The sequence below is a fragment of the Hippocampus zosterae genome, chromosome 5, assembly GCF_025434085.1.
Source record: "Hippocampus zosterae strain Florida chromosome 5, ASM2543408v3, whole genome shotgun sequence".
In the NCBI taxonomy this organism is placed as follows: Eukaryota; Metazoa; Chordata; class Actinopteri; order Syngnathiformes; family Syngnathidae; genus Hippocampus; species Hippocampus zosterae.
Genome location: NC_067455.1, coordinates 18,702,746 through 18,727,716, shown reverse-complemented (window position 1 = coordinate 18,727,716; position 24,971 = coordinate 18,702,746). Strand labels below are relative to the sequence as shown.

Genomic DNA, 24,971 nt, shown 5'->3' with positions numbered 1-24,971 from the left:
GGAGCTTCTCTGTGTTCGTCTGACAGTGACGGTGCGCTACAGTGGTAGCGACCTAGCGAAAGTAAAATGTCTCCAGTGTTGTCATCGAACCAAGTGTAGTCATTCGAAATGAGGTAGACACAAAAACCGTAGAGAGACTTCCGCGCAAGAAGGACCAATACAATCAACATATCCTGACTGTGTTAGGGGGAGAGAACCCCCCCTTTCAGAATGGTTTGCCCCTGCAGCATGGGGGAAGTGCGTGTGCTTGTTTGTACGGCCGGCAGTTTCCAATACAGTGGCACATAATGAACACTGGTGTCCGGTGTCTCGTTATTCTTCAACCAACATACAGAAACAGACTGCTGTGTTGAAAGCAAACTTGAGAAAAATGAAGTATGCAACCATGGTTTAAATCCACTATAGGCTGAGTACTAGTGTACCTTAGATGTGCACTTTATAATGTTATATTGCTCTGTTTTGATTTCATAAAAAAAGCTGTTAAAGCAGCTGTTGTGTGACAAAATATTTTTTTCACTGTTATTGATGGACAGTAATATTGTGTGAGAGATTATGTGTGAATAACTTCACCAAGTGAAAAATGTTCATGTAAAATTGAAAATCGAAATTGTTATTTCAGTAAATATTTGCATTTGGCACATAGAAAACTGATTCATGATTCCATTTTGATGAGAGCATTAAAATGGGGAAAAATAAGACACAAAATTTAAAAGGAAATTCAGAAACAATAAAAAATGTGTGAGTAATCATGATTATTTTTTTAGTTCATTTGAGTTAATTATGACAGTTACATTTTTAATTAGATTAAATATTTTAATCGTTTGACAGCTTATATATATATACATATATATGTAGTAAATGTAACACAATTTGAGGGCAGGAATAAATTGCATTCCCATTTATTTCAATGGGGAAAGTTTGCGGTCACAAGCGGGGTCGCGGAACGAATTACGTTTGTAACTTGAGGTACCACTGTCTTCCCTGGTGTGTTCTTCATTTCTCACATCTTTGCTTGTTTGTTCATTTTTTGTCTTTGTGGTCCTTCAGGATGCAGTGTTCTTCAACTGTGGCGACACATTACACAGCAAAGGAATGACCTACCTTACCAACTCTCTGTTTGACTACCGGAGTCCAGAGAACAATGGCGTCAGAGCTGAGTTCATCCTGGATTCCGTTACTCATAAGGTCTTTTAATTTACCCAAGTACTATAGCAGTTTTCTTAGACATCATAGCATTTAATTTCAATGTATTTTGTAGAGTACGGACACGGTCCACTTCAAGTAACATTGTGCCCTGACATGCTACTCTGTTTGGAGCCCCGAATATGTTGCATGTGAAGTTGATGCCTCAGATTGCTCTCTACACTCTCTTTCAGATCCGTGTCATGTGACCATTTTGCAATTGCGTCCTTGGAAAGTAACATTTTATCACAAAACAGCTTGGGCGCGCAGATAAAATTATGAAAACAATCCCAAACCGATCCCAAGAGGATGAAAGGAATCGCACAGTCAGATGAAAATGCTGCACGTTCTAATTAGCACCTAGCCATAATAGTGTTTTGCATGGGCTCGTGATACATTGTAATTACATCTTTTTTTTTCTTATGAAGCTATGACAGCTGTTACTATATTCAGAGGTACTAAGTTTATATGTATTTAGACTGTTTAAAAAAAGTTTCAGTAGCCTCTCATCTCAACAAATGAGTAAAACTTAAAAACAGTTTATTTCACTTTAAAATCCACACTTCTTATTTTAGCCACCCAGCTGCCTGCCCCCAATAGAGGAATTTTCCTCCTATTGAACAAGTAACTACCACACCAAACAACCGAGGAGGCTCCCTTCATCCACTGTCACAGCTTGAGTGTTGACTTTGCTCCCAAATACTCATGACCATCAGTGAAGCATTTGTTTGGATATGCATTCATCCATCTAGTCAGGATCGAAAGTCAAAGGGTCAAAGGTTTTCGTGTTAATTCATTAGCGGTTTTGAAATCAGCCAACGACTTTGATCCAAAAGCATGGCAGTGCTAATAGAGTTCCCCTTCGAAATATTACTCATTAACCAGCTTTTCTGATAAGACGCCATAGAAATCTCTGTTTGGAGAGCTCGAGTTTTAGTCTGGTGTTCGGTTAAGTGTGTGTGACTTGTTTGTGAATCGCTTGTTTCATACACTCTCGTTCTGTGTGAGTTTGAATGAGTAGGATAAATGTATTTTTCTTTTTTTTGTGTGTGGATAACTTTTTTCTTGTACTGAGTGCTAGTACTGCTTATTCAGGTCTATGTTGTCGCGTGATGAATAAAAAACGGATGATTGAGATTTTATATGATCGTCCAGCACAAAAAAAATCTTCATAAAATACACTTATATCACCTCATACCGTTTCTATGGTAAATTTGATATGGTGGAGAATAGGCTTAACTATGCAGCTACATAAGGTGACGGTTACACAATGGCCTTTATATCACGTCATTCTTGTGCCTCATTTTACAGGAATAACGAATTGATTTACGATCAAACCAAACCCCTCGATGTATTTAACGGACAGAGTAAGAATTGATTGATTGATTGGCCAATCCTAGAGAATGGAGCGCTGAGATTCCGTGCTAACGAGGTGACGGTTCTTGTGATGCATGAAAAAAAAGGTCCAATCACATTTATTTTGAAATCCCCCAATCTATGTGAAGTAATTGGACTACATATGACAAAAGACAAAATTGTCTTTTGGAGTAGTAAGACAGAGGACATTTTTAAACACTTGAATACTAGGCTCAAATACACTTCAAACAACACTTAAACAGGTTCATAAGAGTCTTGTAAATAAAATGCCAACAGCATTTCAAGACGAAATGTGTTTGATAAAAACAGGAAAAATTACTTTTCCTCTTCCCATAAAAAGTGCTTGCACTGAGGGAAGCCATTTTCTTCTATTGAGAAGTCAAAGTAACAAAGCCCCACCCACAAATACTTGACGGCTCTGCTAGAGGTGCCTGCCTGGATGTCAAAGACATGCCAAATGTGGAGAACAAGAGCAGACAGAGCAAACAGATTGACAAACTAAATTCCCGACCACTACCAGCCTTGCCAGATCTCATACAATCTTATTAGCATCTGCCCCTTTATCTCAATTCAGTTCATGTATATACAGTGCAAAACACATTTTTTCCCCATCAAAACAAAACCGTACAATCCAGCATCATGGGGTGCTTCAATGTGGACTTGGAACGAGGAATTTTCGAGTGAAGTAACCTTTTTATTTTGACCAGCTCACTAGGTTTCACACAGGATTCAAATATGAATCATTCAAACTCATTTTTCGATTCAGGAATAACAATGACAAATCATCAAGTATAATTTCACATCTTAGTCAAGGAGCAATAATGCTGTTTTTTGTTCAGTAAATACAATATTACATGAATATGTGTGGCCTGTGATTGAATGGCAACTCCTCCAGCATACCCCACCCCACTCCAGTTTATCTGCGACCTGACCGAGGACAAGTGCTGTAGAAAATAGTTGAATAAATGGTTGAGCATAAAGATGAAAGGGTTTTGTCAATTAGAGGTGTAGCAAACCTCCTACTGTTACACCACAATATTTTTTTTTCAAACGATGATGGTGATGATAATTTATGAGTTGACAACTGTGTCAATGTGGTGTCTTGATGCGATGAAATATTTACATGACTGACCTATTTAAGCTATAACCCAGCTCTTTTTAGTTTTGAAATGATTATTACGATAAGTGGTTACCATTCACGCCAATTACGTATTTGGTATGAAAAGTGCTTATCCTGCTTGTGTCGTGTGTGTATGTGTGCGCGCACGTGTACGTGTGTGTTTACAAAGCACATTGTTTGCATGAAAATTGGTGTTAGTAGAAGTGTGCCAAAATCCCTTCTCCGTTGTATCCAAGATGACCCTAGTCATTGCCACTCTTGAAGGCTATCAGCTTGTTTGCTCCCTCACTGCCATGTTTATTCAACTCGTCTTTTGTTTGACAGGAGACCTACACGGAGATAGCAGGCATGCAGCGCTTTGGTGCTTTCTACTTGGATTACCTCTACACAATGGAGAACAGCAGCAGCAAAGGTATTGTCTTCACTCATTTATCCTCATGGTTTGTTTGCTAACCTTGCCACCTTTTCGCTCTTTTTCTTTATCCTCGTCATGTTCTCTTTTGCTCTGGCCTGCCCTGCCTTTCTTCCGAGCAGTCTCTCGCATTCTCCTTCTTTTTCTTCCTTTCCTTCTTCTCCATCAAACAAGCCCCCTGGAAGACTAGAATAAAGAGATTGTCTTGTTTGAGTCACAGCCACCTGGTCCTTGACCCTTCCTGTCCTTTCTCTCACCCTCAACTTACCTGGAGGGCAACTGTCACAAGAGTGTTTAGTCTGCTGACACATATTTGAGTTTCATTCTCCCCACTGCTTGTTGAAACACCGTTCGTCCCCTGTCTCTCTACCTGTAAGCCCTTGAGAAAGTGAATACCGGGACTGCCTTGCCTAATTGGGTGTCACTCTTTTTGGCAAATGTTGAGAGTCCGACGGGGAACAAAAGCATTCAAAGTTAAGTCTGAAAGACCTGAAGTTTCCATTGACCGCGGCAACGTTTGTCAAACTGAAATAATCATTGGACCTACCGATGTGTTAGTGTGATACTGTGGGATCGCTGGGTATTTGAATATGTTGGCTATCTGTAATGTAAACTTATAAGAGGGATTCTCAGACATGATGAAGTCTGCCTGACATTAAAGATTTATATCGGCTCAGAACTCCAAAGAGACCATGTGGTTTTGGCTTGATTCGAGGGCCAATCCGGTCTGACAGACAAATGTTGAAGTGGAATCTATTTGAATTTGAATTCTTGCCAAATTGCCTGTCGTTCATCGTGCAGTTTGAAAAGGCTTATTGTGCATGATTCAACACCTGGACAATACATGATCCTCCTTCTGGAGAAGTGGAATGGGTTTTGGCCAGGATTTAGTTTCGCGACATTGCATGATAAATTGGACATCATACTTTTGTTGATGCCGACTTGACAATTAAAATATGGAATAACTTGACTAAATTAATACATTGATTAAAAACACATTGCCATGTGTCTTTATCAAGTTTGACCAGTTTGGTCAGAACGCCGTCTTGTGAGACGCCCCAACTCATAGAATGTTGTGTGGTCGTTGATCATGGTTAGCAAAAGCAGTCCAAGTTTATTCATCATCTTCAACTGTCGAAGTTGTATTTTACAGTAGGAAGAGTGTCAGTACTCCTGTGGGATGACTGTGGTTACCTTGTCAAATGGAATGCTTCTCTTCTGTCAATGTTTCCCCCACTTCCCGCACACGGACCAGATCCAGTGTCATCCAAACAAATTAGTCTCTGTTGCCACAGGACGAACATAAACTCTGAGTCAACTGAAACACTAACCGAGCCAGGTGACACCGACTATTGACTTCAAATTCAAGTCACTTTCTTTTTAATCTTCAGGAAGGGAGACACTCTTGAAATTGTTTAAATGCTTACTATAGCCTGCCTCGCATTATGTCACTAACTCTTCAAATGTAGTCATATGGTTGATATTAGGCCTAATCCTTCCTAGTGAAATCTAACTGAAGAATGAAAGAGGAAGTGGCATTGCCATTTGGCCCTGTTTAAATCTCAAAGATATATTCTCCATCGATGAACCGTTTCGAAAGTAGTTCATACTTTGTCTTGACTCCTAAACTCCTAAAAGAATGTTCTGTGCGGTGGCGGAACTTCCAAGTAAATGGTGACCTTGTGTCCTCCCACTCCCTGTCTTCCATTCAACCACCCCTTTTATTTTTAATTTCTTCACTTTTATTGCTGGGGAACACAGTCTTTTAAGTGGACCTCTGGAACAGAGGCCTGCAGAGACTGAAGGGACAGCTGTGCGAGTGGACATTTGGTATATTCATCATTCAAAAGTTTAATGCTGTGTGAGCTGATTCCTGTGGGCTGCATCAAATCCTTGCACACCGCCACTCACCACCATTGTAAATGCCTAATTTTTATCAAAATTTGTCCCAAGTAGAGGGCATTTTTTGCTTGATGAGGAAATTGATTAAATAGTTTCAGAATGCATTGATGTGAGCATTGACAATAGAAGAACACCATCTCTTGCGAATTAAATGGTATAGCCTGTTGAAAAAAACCCCCCAAACCTCTCACCATTCAGTCGCTTGGAGGGTGTACATGCATGAGAAATTTGTTTACAATCGAAATAGTCCGAAAGTTTGAATAGCTCAGGGTAAATGCCCCAAAAAATCATGGTTCAGTGTGTACATTAGTGTTAAGGTTATGTATGTTTCAGTACATAATCAATAGGGCAAAGGAGAAAAAATATAAAACAACTCAAAACAGATTTAACGACACATAAAATGAAAGCAATGCCAGGAGTTTTTTTTTCTCTTTTTATGGAAGTCCGGTATCAATGATTTGTCTTTTTTTTTTTTTTTTAAGAAAATGAAAGTCACAGACAAGTGCAACAGCAACAATTTGATTAATCTGAATTTGCTATAAAACAAGCAGTAGCATTCACATTTTTGTTGTTTCTTTGACTCCAGCTGGAGTGGGCATGGGCCTCAGGTTTGAAGGGTGCTTCTCCACAAAAACGTGACACATGCACCTTTCCACTCTCACATTCAGATGTAGCAAGAGTGAAATGACCGTGGGAATGCGCCGTGCTCCAGAGCAACTGCTTGGCTGGCGTATGCATGTTTTTCTTGATTTTGAGCCGCTGCTGAGTCAGAGAGAGGTGATGCTGGACAGTGACGTGTGGTGGACTTTCAGCCAGGATTTGGGGGGAGGGGGGGGGGGCGCAATTAAAAAAAAAAAAGTATTTATGTGATAGGTGTTTAGATTTTACACACATATCCTGTATGCTTTATGTCAAGAGAGCTATTGCATATTTGAGTTATCTATCATCAGCTCGCGGCCCGGTAGTCCAGTGGTTAGCACGTCGGCTTCACAGTGCAGAGGTACCGGGTTCGATTCCAGCTCCGGCCTCCCTGTGTGGAGTTTGCATGTTCTCCCCGGGCCTGCGTGGGTTTTCTCCGGGTGCTCCGGTTTCCTCCCACATTCCAAAAATATGCATGGCAGGCTGATTGAACACTCTAAATTGTCCCTAGGTGTGAGTGTGAGTGCGAATGGTTGTTCGTCTCTGTGTGCCCTGCGATTGGCTGGCAACCGATTCAGGGTGTCCCCCGCCTACTGCCCGGAGACAGCTGGGATAGGCTCCAGCACCCCCCGCGACCCTAGTGAGGATCAAGCGGTTAGGAAGATGAATGAATGAATGAATCATCAGCTGGGAAACTCTCATTAATGTGCAAAAATGCACATTGGATATTCAGATGAACATTTAACGCACAGTTGATTTTATCTGAATGTGTGGATATAAACGTAGGCGGAAATTCACAGATAACCTTTAGAGAATTGTCGTGCAAATCACATGATGCCCAGGGCTAATGATCTGATCAATCTCAAAATCAGGCCCCTTCAACAAGCGCATTCAAAAAGCCATCTTATGTAAGCAGTGGATCTGCGCGGAAATATTTCCAATGCCGAGGACGTGCGTACAGACCTTGTGTTAAATTTAAACTGCCGCAGATCACAAACTGATACATGGACATTCAGTCACTATTGGCAGTGGGCAACATACAGTATACGGAAAGATGTTCATCGCTTAGCTTGCTGTTGACTCCTGAGAACAGCATGCCACAAATAATAGTTTTTTTGGGCCTCAACTTTGGTTGAAAGCATCTCCAGCTCACATTTTTTTAATTTCCTCTATTTTTGTTTGTGACTCATGGTTTGATCACGCAGCTTGATCATTCCCACCTACAAACCCTGTTCATATTAATTTGCATACACATATATAGGGTCATGGAGAGGACGAGTCTGGTACTCGAACTCTTCTGCATCGATTGAGATGTATGAAAGGAATGTGGTTGGATTCATGTGTACGTGCAAATCCAGTCAAACCTCGGTTTTCGTCCATAATCCGTTCCAGAAGGCTGTTTGAAAACCGAATTGTTCGAAAACCGAAACCACACTCTTAAAAAAAAAGTTTATTGAACACGTCTGCTCTCAATGGAAAGCGACACGAGGAACCTTCACTTCCTCGTCTACCCGTGGAAGCATCATTTCCTTGTGTAAGAAAGGCGAGAGGAGTCAAGTGGTGCATTCAAGTGCGCTCAGTTTTTTCGAGAACCGAAATTCGTTTGTCATCCGAGGCATTAAAAAAACTCAAAATATTTTGTCGAAAACCGAATTGGTTGAGAACCGAGACGTTTGAAAACCGAGGTTTGACTGTAAATGCATCTGGAATTTATTTTTTATTTTTTGGTGGATGCGACTGAATTTGATGTTTTAGTATGAAACCCAGTCTTTGTCCGTGAGGCCCCCGTAGAGCCTGTTTAAATGCTGGTAGAATTTGCATCTGCACAGCCCTAATTCTTTATTTTTTACATTGCACTGGTATTCACATTTGGGTGAGGTTATTTCAAATGATTGATGATGAGTTCCGCTAAGAGATGATGAGGTCCGCTAAAACCATTTTGCTAGTTGTGGCGGGCTGCTAGCCATACGCTTAGCTGCACTGTTTGTTCATAGACTCGACCCTATCTGTTCTTTCTGTGTATTCAAATACCCAGCCAACCATATTACGCAATTGCCACTGCATTTGATGATTATCATTTTTTTTGCTGGCGAAACAGCAGGTGACCAAAACAAGGACTGTGACTGTTTGGTCTATAGAGGAGGCACTGCTTTCGTTTGTTTTTTAAGAGGTCAATTTGGTTGATTACTATTACTTACTGTTTTATGTTCAATATTTATTATTTACAGGTTTTTGTTTGTTTTATTCTTTGAAAGGGCTCTATAAATAGGTTGAGTTTAAGTTAAAAACAAACAACTAATAAGAAATAATGGAAACATTGTAGATTGCTTTTGTAGGCTGAATAAAATGTGGAGGATCTGGCCCATGGGCCTGGAGTTTGACACTGATGTTTTAAAATTTCAATTACTGCCAGATCAAGGTGTTTATTATGTTATCCCACAGGTATTTGGTTTGCTTGAAGTCAGAGCTCCCACGTGCCAGTCAAATTCACATATGTCCACAACTCAGGCCTTGATTGACCTCTCTTTTCATACTGTGACATAGTCATAGTGAGCATTATCTACTATTTTTATAAGTCGGAAGCAAAGAATTTACCAAATGCGGCAATGTAGTGTATCTAAACTTTTTGGGGTACATAATGCATTTTTCTCTTGGTAGATACTCAGGACTTCTCTGCGGTGAATGTGGAAGAGGTACTGCCAACTATTCAAGAAGCATCCATCAAGAGACTTGTGGTGGGACCTTTAGACATCAAACTGCACAGTAGCGCTGTCCATCGTATACTTAAAATGGTCGCCTGTGCCATGGACCACGAGTATGAACCTTACTGCAAACTGCAGCAAGGTAAGGTATCACCGTGTCTACACTTGCTTTGTTGTTTTTTTTTGGAGTTTACAACTAGAATTAAGAGTTGTTTCTACTCTCTGGATTCTATTACTCCTCCATTCAGCTGGTTGTCAAAAATTACACAAGTTTGCACATGACAATATATTCTTCGCATTGTTATTTCCTGGCACTACCGATCTTTCACCTCGTTGATGTACGGTACATAAAAGCCGTGGGCTTTTGGACCATGTAAGGGAGGTTGAGCCTAACACCTCTGTAGTGATCAGCTCTGCAGCACTATTGAGTTCATCCCTGCGGTGTTGTGAAAGAATATGGAGAGTGTGTGTGTGAGTGTGTGTGTGAGTGTGTGTGAGTGTGTGTGAGTGTGTGTGTGAGTGTGTGTGTGTGTGTGTGTGTGTGTGTGTGTGTGTGTGTGTGTATGTGTGTGAGAGATATCAAAAGCAATATTTCACATTATAGTGAAATGATAAAATCTGTAGGTTTGACTTACAATCTGCGATTAATAATACAAGATTGGGTTGTCACTAAGTCTTATGACTGGTGCCACATATTTCTTTCACTTTCCCCATATGTGTCGCTGATCTCAGCCATTTTGGGCCTCTTCTCCTCTTCTTAGCTCAAAGTTAAATCCCCAAATTAAACATACTTCCATATAAATAAATACATTAATAAATACTGGTAAATGAATAAAAAAATGCATCTCCTTCGTCATATTAATTAATCTAAAGTTAACACTTGCCAAACCAATTTGTGTCACTTTGTAGCATTCTACACTGTCCTCCATGGAGCTGGAAGTAGCCTGCTCCATCAATAGCAGATAAACACAACAAACACACACACAAATATGTAGTTCCCCCCCCCCCACCCCCTTTTTTTTCTTTTGCTAACATTTGGGCCTGAGCAAATCTCATATCACTTCTGGTGAAGAAATTATTTACAATGCTTCACTTTTTCCCATGTTTTCCCAGTCTTTGAACCCTGCCACTTTTATTGTGACCATTTTTTGGGTGAATTTTTTTCTGATGAGCTGCCAATAGGTTTACCCATAGCTGTGCGTTGTGAGATACTGTAAATGGGATGATTCTCAGGAAACATGATCCAGGGGTGTGACATGAGAGCCCAAAATAAACTTGTTAAAAACCAGGTATACAGTATGCTTAAATCAAACCTTCCTGCACTGTGCTATGAAGAAAATAAAGGTAGTTCACTCAGCCCTTAATTTGCAAACGATCGTTGAATGCCGTGATCATTGTTTTATTATTGAAGTGCTTGGTGCCTGGCCAAAGCAGCCGAAAGCTGTCTTCAGACAGTAGGCGGGGGACACCCTGAACTGGTTGCCAGCCAATCGCAGCGCACACATAGACAAACAACCATTCATGCTCACACTCACGAGGGACAATTTAGAGTGTTCCATTAGTCTCACATGCATGTTTTTGTAATGTAGGAGGAAACCGGAGTCCCCGGAGAAAAGCTATGTAGGCACGGGTAGAACATGCAAATCCCAAACAGGAAGGCAGCCAGAGCCGAAACTTGCACCTCTGCACTGTGAGGCCGATGTACTAACTAATCGAGCACCGTGGTTTTACTTCTGAATGTTGAACAATGGCCATCATGCTTGGTTGTTACACCTGATGATCACATGGACAGCACAACTTATTCGATGTTTGCTTCACCCCCCCCCCCCCTCAATTTTTTTTTAAATATATACACACACACACACACACACACGCTCACATATAGGAATACATACAGGTATGTCAAACCATACAGGAAAACAGTGTACACAGTCCGGCAAGGGACAAAGGAGAAACTATTTTATAAATTGACTGCAGCAGATATTTGGTTGTATGCATTTCTAGATTTTATTAGTATATATTGAGCACTAACAGAAAGAAGTTGTTGATAAATGCATACAAACGTAAAGAAGCTGTTTATAAACACGTACGAGGCCGTGGAATGAGAAGTGGCAGCAAGTCTAATGGAATTGCGACATATTCCGAGAGAACAAGGAAATGCAAAGTCAGTCGACTGAGACATCCATGAGGCAGCGGTCTCGACATGCTGCGGCATAAGTGGAAGTGACGTCGAAGCTGCCACTGCGCTTGCTCTCATTTTATTATTATTTACCGGTATATTATTATATTCTTCATTGCAACCTCGCAATACTGTATATAAGCAGTAAAGTTGTTTTTTCATTTACACTGGTCAATATCAAATTTTAATGGAGATGGCTTTAGGTGTCCCTAAAAGTATTTTTGATGCTGATTTAAACCATGTTCTTTTTGTTTGTTTGTTTTAAGCTAATCAGGTTTGTGAGAGATTTCCATTTTTTGATTTTTGGTTTGTGTAGTACGGATTTTCCCATGCATTGTATTTTATAGCTATGATCTTTCAAAAAAAATTGTGCTGAACATAACTCTTAATTAATAAATATCAAAAAATTACATTACATATTATATGATTGTATTTAATCATTATATTATTATTATCGAGGAAACCTTATGTACTTAAGAAAAGAAAGAAGATTTGGAATCACCACAAAAAAGAATCTCCAGAAATTAACGTGCCTCTTGGATTAAAAAAAAAGTTTAACACTTGTTGACTTCTGTTATTATTGCTCGTATGAGTTACAGATTTTGTAATGTTTGCAGAAATGGTGGAGGAGAGTTGTTGTCCTGTAACTCCAGAAGAGATTTCAAGATTAGAGGAATTTATCCCCACCAGACTCACTTGTCTCACACTCCTCCAAGTCTCAGTCACAGTTTCTATGGCTGAATTCAACCTTCTTCAGATGCTGATGCCTGTCATCAAGGGGGGCAAGGTGAGTGGAAACATATATCCAAGACATTTGTTATTCATGTTAGATTTTATACAGTTGGCTACATTCATATTTGGACAGAGAAAAAGGTTATCTAATTTTGGCTAGGTAGAGCAGTGATTCCCAACCAGTGTGCCGTGGCACATTACTGTGCCTCGAGAAATCATCAGGTGTCAATTATCCAATCTCAGTTATTTGGGCCAAAAAGTCTTGAAATGACTGCCCACACCCACTCTGCGGGTTCTTTTGCACATGTGCAACACAGCAATGTTGCTCAAGCAATGTGTTGTCTACATTTATCGATATATCTCAAATTCAGTGAATAAATATAAATATATGGCAACAGAATTCAGTTTTAACCTTTAAAGTTGATGCAACTCGTGGTTAAAAGTGAAATCAACTGTCACCATTTGTAAAACAACATTTTGAACTTGAAAATTAGTCATAATGACTTGAAGAACTTCAACTTTTAAGTTGAAAAAAATGCTCTATATGAGCTAATTTCTATTTTCAAGGCAGCTTTTGAACTTAAATTTGCAAGTAAAACACGCTTGAAATGTTTTGCAGTGTGCACACACACGCACACACACATACTGTACTTGTGTGTAATTTTGTATGTCTTCCTTTTTGGAAACTGTAACCAGGGTTACACGAAGACAGCTGAGGAAAACACTGAATAAGCAATATTTGCAATCTGGATACTCACATTTGCATTGTTCTTCCCCTCCATTTTCATTTTCCAAGGCTACACCAGGACTGGTCAACATATCAGCATTTCAGCCAGTGCGCCCCCTACCAGTTGTTCAGTTTCAGGTGGAGAGAGTGAATGTTGATTATTCGGTGCCGATGTATGCACTGGAGTTGGTCAGCACTGTTAGTTCTCTGAACCAGCCTCCTGACAACCTCCTACATCACTGCTACGCGCATTTTTACCTCAAGGTAAATGAGACAATTTAAAATTGTTTAACTGGTTCCGATCCATTTCACCGGTTCACTGTGGTAAAGAACAGGTGTCCTTTTCATGAATATAAGATGTGATTCATTATCCACTGGAATGATTTTGAACGACTAAAAGGTTATATCTCCAAAAATAACGTTATTTAAAAAAGGTCCACCAGATCTGATTGAAAATGTTCAAGACAGTCTTTTTACACCAGATTTTTTGTTTTAATAGACACTCCTTCAATGTCTATAGTCCATTAACTAAATAGTCACACTTCCACTCTGTTATGGTGCAAATGACCCTTTACTGACCTTGATGACCTTTTTCCACCTGGTCATAAAAATCTTAGCACTGTGAGCTTCCTGATGAGTACCAGTCCTGCTCTGGTCCCTCTTAGGTGATCAATGTGATGCTAAGACCACTATTATTGCTGGCACTATGACCTTCTCATGTTGGTGTGTTGGCTTTAAAATTTAATTAGTTAGTTTGGCATGTATGTTCAATAACATGTTTGTGTTCACTGACAATTTTATATTCCCAGATGTCGCGTAATGCGATCTACTCATTGCTATTTTGTCCACCTCCTTGGCAGAGGTCTGACTTTTACCAATTCTCTTCTTTATTCCACAAATGGCTCTAATTGCACAACAGAGTACTACTTTGGTGAGGGTATTTAGGATTTATTTTTAAGTCATACAAATAAGGTTTTGCTGAATTTACTAATTTCGTCAGGTGGTTGCACAAAATAAAATGATCTCAATCCAGGTAAAATTTTTCAGTACGCTATGCATATACTGATAAAATGTATCTGGACCAAGGTGATCTTATTTTGTGCATCCACTTGATGAAATCCATATAAAATTGAATAAATTCAACACTCCATTTTTGGTTTTTGACCTGGCTTGCTCTTACGATTGGATGCACAGAGAGACATGTCATCCGTGACGAACCTTGGACAGTGCGGCACACGACATCTTGTAAAAGTACTTTAATTAATGGGGCTGTAGTTTTAGAAGTATGCAGACTACCATTTATTTACCATTACAAGAACGATTGTTTATTCAATGAGAAACAGCATGACTCACACACAGACACTGTGTACAGCAAACCATTCCAAAAGGAAACCTCTGTTAAATTTGACTGCTTTTGTCACTGAATTTATCTTGGTTACCTACATAAATTGTATATCTTATATCTTTTAATAGCTTTGGCAAACGTGAATAATTACACCTTGTGGAAAGCTAGCGCTATTATGTTCATCTTGTTTTCTTATTAGTTAAAATAGGTTTTCTTTTCTTGGGATACTCCACTCTGGCCTGAATGGCCTGGAAATGTTTAAGGGAGGATGTTTGCTGGATGTGATGCTGTTTGTCCTTATCATAGGGTCACTGAAGGGTTAACAATCAACTGGTCAGTGAATGAGGATGCCTGTAACTGAACAGCCAATGAACATCTGCCAATTCTGCAAATTAGCAGTCAAATACCACTTCTGTATTTTGAGAGTGGGACCATGACTTGGTTGAGGTCAGTCTGGCCACATCTCACCCATTTCAGGAAGTGACTTGCCTTGGGTATAAACTAAGGCTTATCTTAATCTTTGTTTTATGGAGACTGGTTGTCAGAGTTTAGGTGTCTGTTTTGATGGTGGTGGTAAGCCATTGTCCCACACCCGCAGTTTTTGAAAATAACTAAAATGAGCATGAGAAGGGAGCCTCATGGGATGTATTTTCCAGGGGAAAAAAGCAGTGAGGTTTCCAAAGTTGTAGTCTGTGTTAAAAGGAAACAACAGAAAACAAGATGGATATATTGTGTCATGCTGTGTCATTATTTTGGTTTTATCTCTTTTCTGGAATGTCCTCCTACCAAGACTTTTTTATGGTAGCATTAGAATTAACCGATGCACTCGGCATTTAAAACTCTTGCATGCACAAAAAAATCCCCCCAAAAACAAAACGAAAAAACACGAATTACAGCATTAAATTGCTTAAAATTAGACTCTTAAAACACAGAACACCCTCTGATCATGTTCGACTTTTCAAAGTTCAATCAATATACACAAACTATTTGACTGGAAACCAAATTCTTCTCACACTTCCGTTGATCAAATGTCCAAGCTGTAATAATGTACCAATAAACAACAATTTAGACAATGCAGTGAAAATTGCCATCAATGCATCCATTTTAAATGATGGCCTGCACATTCTTCTTAATTCGCTCTTATCAAACATTTCTTGACTTTTAACCAATATCAAAACAATGACAACTTCCTCCACAGTGTCAAAAGTTGACTCACTCAAAATCATTCGGTGATTTTTGTTTTTATTGGATTAAAAAAAAAATCCCCTCCTGCTTTTCATTGCTAATACAACCACAAGAGTCAAAGCAGGTCTCTTTTGCAAAAAACAAAAAAAAAGAACAAACAAAAAAACATACAAAGCAGTTAAGTTGTCCCCTTTTTGGCTCGTTCCAGTTAGTTCGCACCAACAAAGCCACTTTTTCTTATGGAACAATTAAACAAGCCAAAAGCGCATTGCGGAGGCAGACATAGGGTGTGCATTGATATGTGTTTTAGAATATTAAATTAATGGCCGCTGTTATCTCCCAAAGCACAACATGTATTTTAAAATAATGCTGCTTTTGCAGGCCAATAAAGGTTCTACGATGAGCCAGAGTTGGGTTGAATTTCAAATAACATAACCTTATTGAGAAATAGGTATAACATTGCAACAATGCACATGTGTCATCTTACCGACTTAAAGCACATCTGCTAGCATGTTTGTCCTTTTCTCAAGGTGTTTGGGTTCCAGGCAGGCATGACATGCCAAGACGCTACAGGCGGGTTCCTTCCTCTCATCCCTGTTATTCCATCCTGTAGCACAGCAATTTATGGGAAGATGATCCAGAAGCCTGCATGCTGGTGAGTACCTGGAGTGACAACTTGTATTCATTTTTAGATATTTTAAAACCACCAAAATGTAACAGTTGCAGAATATACAGGTGGATTGCAAAAATGGGGAGGCACAGAGAGGGAGAGAGAAACTTGTTAAATCGTAGCAGTCAATATTTCTGTAAAAAACACTTCAAGGTCATAAATGTAAAAACAAACGAACGTGTGGCATCACTTTGCTTAACTTGTGCTGTTTGATGGCATTGTCAAGCCACGATGCAAAGTAGTTCATTGTCTGCCTTACGTACATTGGACCTACGTGCGCCGGGACCGTCATATACAGCGGACCGCCTGCTATGCAATTTGTTGTGTGAGTCAGTAACAGTAGAACTTCTTTTAACTGAGTAAAGAGTGCAAGAAAAAAAAGCAAATTTAACTTATTTCCGTGTTTTTCTTTCTAAAGCAGATACAAAAATCACCTCCTTGATCTTTGTTGTAATCTATGATTTTGTGTCAAATAAGTGTGAATGTATATACATTTTATGTGCTCTTTTCATCCGTCTAAATCAGTGGTTCTTAACCTTGTTAGTGGTACGGAAGCCAACCAGTTCATATGCATATTCACCAAAGTCTTCATTAGTGAAAAATAAAAATAAGATTTTTTTTTTTTACAAATTCCAAGACACAAATCCCCCCCCCCCCCAATTAGTTTAAGTATAGAGTTTTTTTAAATTGTGCACAAAATGAACCAGCCAGCGGGCGTGTCATAACTAATTGACATGTTGAGTGTCTTAACCTCCATGGCAGAGGCTCCGTCGAACCCTTGAGACTGATTCACCGAACACCTTGGGTTCGATCGAACCCGTGTTAAGAACCACTGGTCTAAATCATAACAAAGCCCACTGAATATGATTGGAGTAGATGACATGCGCGGAAATATTGGTATAATCAGGACCTCATTTATCCATTGTAGAAACATCCAGAGAACCATTGCGACAAAGCGCACTACAGCCTCTGCACTTTTACTCAAAACTTGCAGTCAAGTGCCTGATTTGGGAATCAATTACTGAGCCCCTGTCAAAGGGCTGCAGATGATTGGAACTTTTCTTGACGTCTTTTCCAGACAATTGTCGCATGTGCACGCTTGAGAACAGGTCACACAGGAAACGAGAACTCCACCATGTCGTCTTGTGTATGAGGAAGTCTTTGTCAAGACTGTTTTACATCTCTGTTCTCAATAACTTGTAGTTACTTGTTTGATCTCCAAGTGCGCCTTTTCTGCCCTGCCTAGATCAAATAGTGGATTCAGATTTGAAACGCATGTTATTTTTCACATTGTGTTTCTCTTTTAAGAAAACCTCACAGATCATACTGGGCTGGATTTAGTTTTTGGATCTGGGACCAGCCCTTAGAAATAACAATGACAAGCGCCCGCTGCATGTCTACCTCCTTCAAGTGATTAATAGACACGGTGTTCTTGTGCCTTTAGACTTTTAGATCTTTCAAGTATACTTTGACTTAAGTTTTACCTTTTCTGTCTCAGGTGCCTCATCTCTATCTAATTAACGCAAACTGACAGTGTGTGCCTGTAAGAATGATGGTGAGCTGATTTGACAGGGCCTCGGTTCAAAAGAGCAGCAACCTTGTGATATTTCACTTTTTCTTTCTTGCATTTTCAACATGCTGGACCCGTGCAACAACGTCTCTGTTTCATTCATTCATGAATGGCACACTCATCCATGTTTTTGATTAGTTTTTCATTGGTTAGATTTGGGTTAGCAACCTTTTTGAAACTGAGATCTGCTTCTTATATACTAATTAATGTGAAGGGCTAGCAGTACTTCTGAAATACCAAATTTGCTCAGATTACATTTAATTAGATGTTATCATCCATGTGACGACACTGATCATGTTATTTCCCCACAATAATGATCAATAATTATTTAGGAAGGTAGCTACACATGACTGTGCAACATCCCTATACATCTCTGCAAGTGTTCATGTTCTAACAATCACCTATACAACCTTCCTAGGAAATCCCAATTTCCCATCAATGATGCACGTGATCCGGAGCGAAGGGTCAACATCTTGGAGACCCCTGGCATAAATGCAAATGATAACCCAAAAGAAAATGAATTTATTCAGTACATGCAATGTGGATAACCACTGAGCATCTGTTCAAGTACAGCTCCTTTCCTGTGAGTTTACTTTTGGTCCTCATGTTGCTTTTGGTCTCACCACAAAGGCTCTTGCCTCGCACAGTGGGCAGCCTGGGACTTTCAGTGGGGAAAGTACATTGCTCTGACATCCTTTGTCTGCCACCCTTGGCCTTAGCTGGGCATGATTTCTTCTATCAGATCATGGATCCCTTCAGATAAGCGATGTTTCTAAGGTAATTGGACTGCAGTGCTTGTTAGCAATTGCAGAGTGACCTTGTGAATTTGGAGGGTTGGGGGGGGATTTGGAAATTATGCAGAATGGAGGAAAATAAACCTGCACTAGTGCCAGCTTTTATTTTCTTTTTTTGAATCATCAAACGATTCTTGACTGAAAGTGTTCCGATCGGCTAAACCCTGGATACCTTAACCAACCTGAAGTCATTTTTTTTCCTTCTCACCATAACACATTTAATTTGAGTGGCATAGTGGAACACTGTGTGAATTGCTTCTGCTAATATTTAACAGATAGTATTAGCAGTTGTTAAACAGTAAACGTGAATCCAGCGCACAGTCAGGTTCTCCACCAAAGTATCTGAGCAGAGGTGAAGGTTAGCTAACTTTTTGCAATTTGGGTTCCCTGAGTACAGGATCAGCGTTCTTGAAGTGTTGAGTCATGGAATGGGATCAGGAGCATGGCAACTATCAATTTCAGCATAATGTGGCTTTATAATGTTGGCTCAGTATGTTAAGATGAAAGACAGTAGTTTGTTGTCTTCTATTTGCAAGGACAATTCATTTTTAACACATTCAATGTTGAAACCATTAACAGCATAACATCTCTCTGCTGGCAAGAAAAATGCATTCATTTTAGTGACTTCGGCCGCTATTTTGTGAAATGACATTGAATTAGAGTATCGCACTGTGTACATGGAAATATTGTTCGGACACTTCTACTAAAGAAAAAAACCATCGGTCGCTGAATGAATTTGACACTGACTAGTGACAATCATGAAATGGTTGATAAACTGATGAAAATCGGTTCATCATTTGAATTCTTATCACGCAAACAACTGATGCTTTTACAACCAACCGATTGAAGTAACTCTCATTGAGACTTGTTCACCTCCAGCTCCTACTCCAGCTGTCTCTGATGCGATCTGACCTTCTCTGGACTCCATGTTTCAACTCCTTACACACAAGTTCAATCACCTTTAGGTCGGAGCTCATAGAAGGCCACTTCAGAATAGCCCGTTTGGTTGTTTTAGGTATCCACCATGTTTCACAGTAGGGAACAGCTTTTTCTTGGTATGCTTTATTTTATGTCTGAAAATACAAGGCATCTTGTTTTAAAGACATTCTCCCAGAAGATTTTTGGCCTGTCAAAATGCATTCTTACTCAATTTCAAGTTATTTCAGTGACTGGTTTGCAACAGAAGGCCACGAGCAGTATACTTAGACTCGCATACACCTCTCTACAATTGGAGCTCCCAACTTCACCCATGCTCAGTTTTAATTGTTCAGGCTCTTAAACCCTTAATCCCAGATAAGATCAGTGCTATAAAAAGTAGGGATTGTTGCGGGATGTGGAACTTAGAAGTGGTGTTAGAAGTGCCACCTGCATTGATCTACGCGAGAGCCCCCCCCCCCCACCTCCCCCACACACACTCATGCCATGCAATATGCAGGGCCAACTGAAAGCATCAGCACATGGAGGCAGGCCAAGTCTGGGGCCCGCCAGCCCAACTGACCAACAAAACCTGCGCAACCTTAGTGTGGCTGGTGGCTTTGCAGACTATAATTCAGGCCCGTGTCAGCTTTTATGTGGCACTTTTAACAGCCCCTGTTTCTCGCTCAGCTATTTCAGAGGGGATAATTTCTTAGACCATGTGGCATTACAGGTGTATGTTGTATAGCCACAAAAAGTTCATTTACCCTGTTAACGTTTCTGTACGAAAAGAGTTTATTTTCACTTGGTACCTAATTCTTGCTGTAACTCTTATTACATTGTCAGTAGTTGATTCAGTTTTTAACACAACTTGAAGGATTGTTTTATGTGAAGTTGAAAAGTCCATTACTATGTCTGGACCAGTAGTCTAGACTCTAGATTAGCTCATGTGGTGATTTATGAAGGCTGCTTGAGGCATCTGAGGCATGAGCCTTGTGGTGTGATTGTAATGCCTCATTACTTCTGTTCATAGTTAAGGCGAGCAGCTCCTGGTCTGTATGTCCAGGTGAACCCAAGAACAAGGAGGTCAACGCCATGCTGACTTGTCATGTTTAGCAACTATACTATGTGCGTGTGTGTGTGCGTGTGTGTCTGTCTGTCTACTTGTCTACCATTCAAACTTTATTCATATAAAACTTTTTGTTCATAAAAATGGAACTCAGTGGTGTGCAATTAAAACTTGAAATTTACAACATAAAAAGAGAACCCCCCAAAACACACGCACACACACACACACGCACGCGCGTGCACACACACACACACACACACACGCACACACACACACACACGCACACGCACACGCACACGCACACGCACACGCACACGCACACGCACACGCACACGCACACACACACACACACAGACGACCCTGATATTAAAAAAAGACATGGCAAGGCACAGAGAAACCATATGAGGAAAAAAAGCACCCAAGGTGAGCGAATCCATGCTGACTGACGGCTGCCACGCCTCCCAGCGGATCTAGAAGGCAGGTTGTTGGATTTACCTGGGAGAAAATTCAACCAAGTGTCCTTGCATCAACCAGCGCAAAACTTTCCAGTGTTTCCTCCGGTAAAAATTACTGTCCAAGTTTATTGAAACTTTGATTTTGAGGTGATAAAAGTCAGGATTTTATGTCATCGATTTTACTTCAGAAGTGGTCCGCAAAGTCCTCACAGAGAGGACTTGGTGTCTGTGGGAACTTTTTTTTAAAGTTCAAAGGCGGAGAGAAGAATGCTGGGACTGTTTTTATTAACTGTGATGAGATTAGAAAAATAAGATGTTCTTGCCTGTTTGACTGTTTTATTGTAAGATTTGAGTTGTTCACGTAATATATCATGGTGAACTGTTAGTTTATTTTTCTCCCCCTCCACTCTGCACTCCTGCATTGTCTTTTTGACCTCTTAATAACATCCTTTCTCCACGGGGGTACAGTCTTTATTTTTATAGTTTTAGTTGAAAGTAAAGCCACCGAAGATAGTGTTGATTTTAAATTCCTGATAAAATTATCAACAATAAAATCACAGGGTGCAGGTAACATATCAGCAGCAGTGCTCTTTAAGATCTTGATAAAATTTGCAGCCACTTTAGAAGTTAGGTAGAGTTTCTTCACTGTTCTACCCGGGGGTTCCTGATTATTAAAATTGGTCATGTTAAAATATACACAGCCAGGATAACAACAGAGGACACACAAATGGACTTGCCCTAAGTTTCGATCAGGCCTAGGGTGTGTCCACTGTTGTGAGTCGGCTGGGAGACTTTTTTATAATCCAAACAGTTTAAAAGGTTTAAAAATTGTCTACTCTGAGATGTTGTCCACAGGCAAATTAAAATCGCCAGTCATTGAAAAATTAATTCAATACATTTGTAAGTGGAATTTTGTAATTTTTTTGCAAGTTGGAATAAAGAAAAGAAAATAAAAGGCAACTTGTGATTGCTATCCATTTTGTAATTCAGAAATTGAATTGTCCCCACAAGTGGTCCATTCAAACCTGCAATGGCATCTGATTTAATATTGATTTAATTGACACTTCAAAATGGACTACACTGCATTGTAAACTTTTAGCGAGATCAAAGATACGTTTTCAGGCAATACAGAGGCGATCGCATTTTGTCCCATTGTGTAGTGACGTTTTCTTTCTTTCAATTGGTTATCAATGTAAATGTGGTTGACACGTGTAACTCTCTGGGTGTACTACGCCCTGCAGCAAGACGGCGTCATCACTCTCAGAGTTTATTCCGTCTGCCGAGTTGACGGACATCATATACTGGAAATAATCATCTCGCCGTTGTTATTCAGTTGTCATCTGGTAGCTGAAGTCAACAATGATTGATAACTCCAGCTCACTGTGATCGGTATGCTATGCAAGATGTTGAAAAGTCAGCGTCTTCTCCTCCCAGGAGTATTTATTCAATTCAAATCGTAGAGTAAGATGTTTTTGTTGAAGCTGCAAACCATAGGGTGAAATGAAGAGCAGGTGTTGATGTTTTCCGTTGACTGAAACTCGCTTAATGCCTGAATCAGTCATCTGAGGAACTGAAGCTTGAGGGAGGGAAAACAGTGGGAAATGGGGAAGGGTGGATGGATTATCAACTTTGAATGGATTATCACTGTGGTGTGCATTCCACTTTCCTCTCCTCCCTGCAATTCCTCAGACTTCGGTGCAGCTCCACTGCTTCCCATCAACAAGTCTATCCAATTTTTGCTGCTTCATAGTCCATATTTCCCTTTTCCGTCTTCTGCCCCAGAATAATACTAAACAACATCACTCTGCTGTGTTTCACCGTGACATGATTTACAACTGCTGTGAGTAAAACTTGAAAATATGTCTGAGACCGTAATTCTTATCCTAATAATGACCCACACGTCCACCACAGCTGGACATGGTAGACAGCGGCAGGAAGCTACACACACGCTCATACGCAGGCCTCTTGATATGTTCTCCTTTAACGCCTGATGAACCACGTCATTGCCATTTTCTCGCCCTGCGATCCGCAGCTGTCTGCACAACTTGATTAAAACATTTCTTTTGGTAATCCCTGTGTAATGAAGCTCTCTCCTGAGAATGTGTGTGTGTTTGCATGTGTGTTAGGTCAAGGGTGCTCCAGATGGTTTGTGTGTGTGTGTGTGTGCGCGCGTGTGTGTAAGAGAGACAAGGAGTTATGGGGAGAAAGGAGGGAGTGAGTTTCACTCTACTGTTTCTTAGTTTAGTTATGACTGAGAAATGCACACATGGAACAAGTTTGACACAAGGTTGAGGAACAGCAAACCCTTTAAAAATGACTCGAAATCTAGCCGCCGCATCCTCTTAATTCCACACTCACTCAGATCCAGTGGTGTTAGGTTTGTCACCTGCATGTCACGATTGCCTTAAGCCCACGTGATTTTTGCCTAGCAGTCACTGCCATTAATTGGCTATGTAATGAAGTACCAGACCTGAAACCTTTTATAGGGATGCATTATGTTTCCAAAATAGGATGTTTTTGCTTTTGCAATACAGATGATATCAACCCTGTGATTACACAATGTCTTTTATACAATTTATTGGAGAAAAAAATTGTCACTGGCTTGCAGCCTATTATGCCCCCACACCCTGAGAAAATTTGCTCCCTCGACAAAAGTTTTGTACATACATACATGTGTACCATGTAATAGACCATTGAAATAAAATTTGCACAACTTTTTGGAGAAGCCTTATTTATATGTTGTTACTAGTACTAGTCACAAGTTGGGAACCATTTTCTTCTCAATGAGACCGTCTCCAAACTTCTGACTGGCATTCTGTTAACTGAGCTCTGAGGACTTGTTCCAGTCCAAATCAATTTGAATGGTTTTGTTTGAGTTGTTTTTGCAATTGGAAAACAAGAACAGGTATCTCTTGACTGTTTTCTTTTGATAATGTTTGCTTTGCTTAATCAAGGCAGGGCGTGACAGTGAATGATTGAGGAAAAACTTGAGATAACGTCGCTGGCTCCAAGACGGTGGCTATCAGTTTTGTCTATCTGACAAACGTGACACTCTGTGGCGGATTATATTGGAGCTGCTGTGGAGTGAAGTGGTTCAGATAATCCAAATGTCAAGAGAAAGTAGCACAATGTAATCATCATTGAAACGGACTGATTTTATTGACATGTTTCTTTTGCTCCCTGAATTTATTCACCCTGACTGACTCACCTACAATTGATATGAAAAGTCCACACACCCAGGTTTTTGAAAAATGAGAGCAAGATACATAATTTCAAAAGTCTTTCCTCCATTATTGTGAGATATAAACTGGGACAACTCCATAAAAAAATAAAAGAAACAATCTATTGTAGTGAGGGAACGTGTAACTAAACAGCTGAGATTATGTGGGTGCACAAACTTTTATAACTGGGGATCATATTCCAACTTAGGTTAAATGGGAGCCTCTGAACAACCCCAAATACATTTCAGGTGTTCTAGTAGGATTTTCCTCACAGTCACCTTTTACAGCATAATCCGTGGTGTGGCGAGAGCTTCCACTGCGTCAGAGGGATCTCATTGTTCAAAGGTATCAGTCAGGTGAAGGCTAAAAAATAATTTCCAAAGCATGATATATGCTCTGGAACACACTGAAGATAGTCATTAGCAAGTGAAGAAAATATGGCACAACATTACCAAGAACTGGAAGTTCTTCCACAATTTATGAAAGGAAGAGAATGAAACTGTTCAGGGATGTTGCTCATAGGCCAACAGCTACATTGAAGGAATTTTTGGCCAGTGCTTTGTAAATGCGACAACAATCTCCTGTCTTCTGGGCTATTTTAGCGTGACAAGATGGGAGCAAAGAAAATTGTCAATTTATCTTGATCATGTTGGAATGAAGCCTGTTTGACACACACAATTGGGTTGGTGACTTCAGACAGGCTGTTGTATCACTATGACTGTTCTATTTGCGAGGACTTTCCCTATCTATGGCACTTTTTCGTATACTTAATTAG

At 40.0% G+C, this 24,971-nt stretch overlaps 1 protein-coding gene across 4 annotated transcripts in view; it reads left to right on the top strand.

Annotated features, from left to right (window-relative positions):
- LOC127601436 (intermembrane lipid transfer protein VPS13B-like) overlaps window positions 1-24,971 on the top strand; it is a 344,543-nt gene that overhangs the window by 42,535 nt on the left and 277,037 nt on the right. For all 4 annotated transcript variants that reach the window (XM_052066676.1, XM_052066675.1, XM_052066677.1 and 1 more), the window contains 6 exons: window positions 1,048-1,185; window positions 4,004-4,091; window positions 9,291-9,476; window positions 12,131-12,300; window positions 13,042-13,236; window positions 16,033-16,157. In XM_052066676.1, the coding sequence (XP_051922636.1) occupies window positions 1,048-1,185; window positions 4,004-4,091; window positions 9,291-9,476; window positions 12,131-12,300; window positions 13,042-13,236; window positions 16,033-16,157 (902 nt within the window). The remainder of the gene's footprint in view (window positions 1-1,047; window positions 1,186-4,003; window positions 4,092-9,290; window positions 9,477-12,130; window positions 12,301-13,041; window positions 13,237-16,032; window positions 16,158-24,971) is intronic.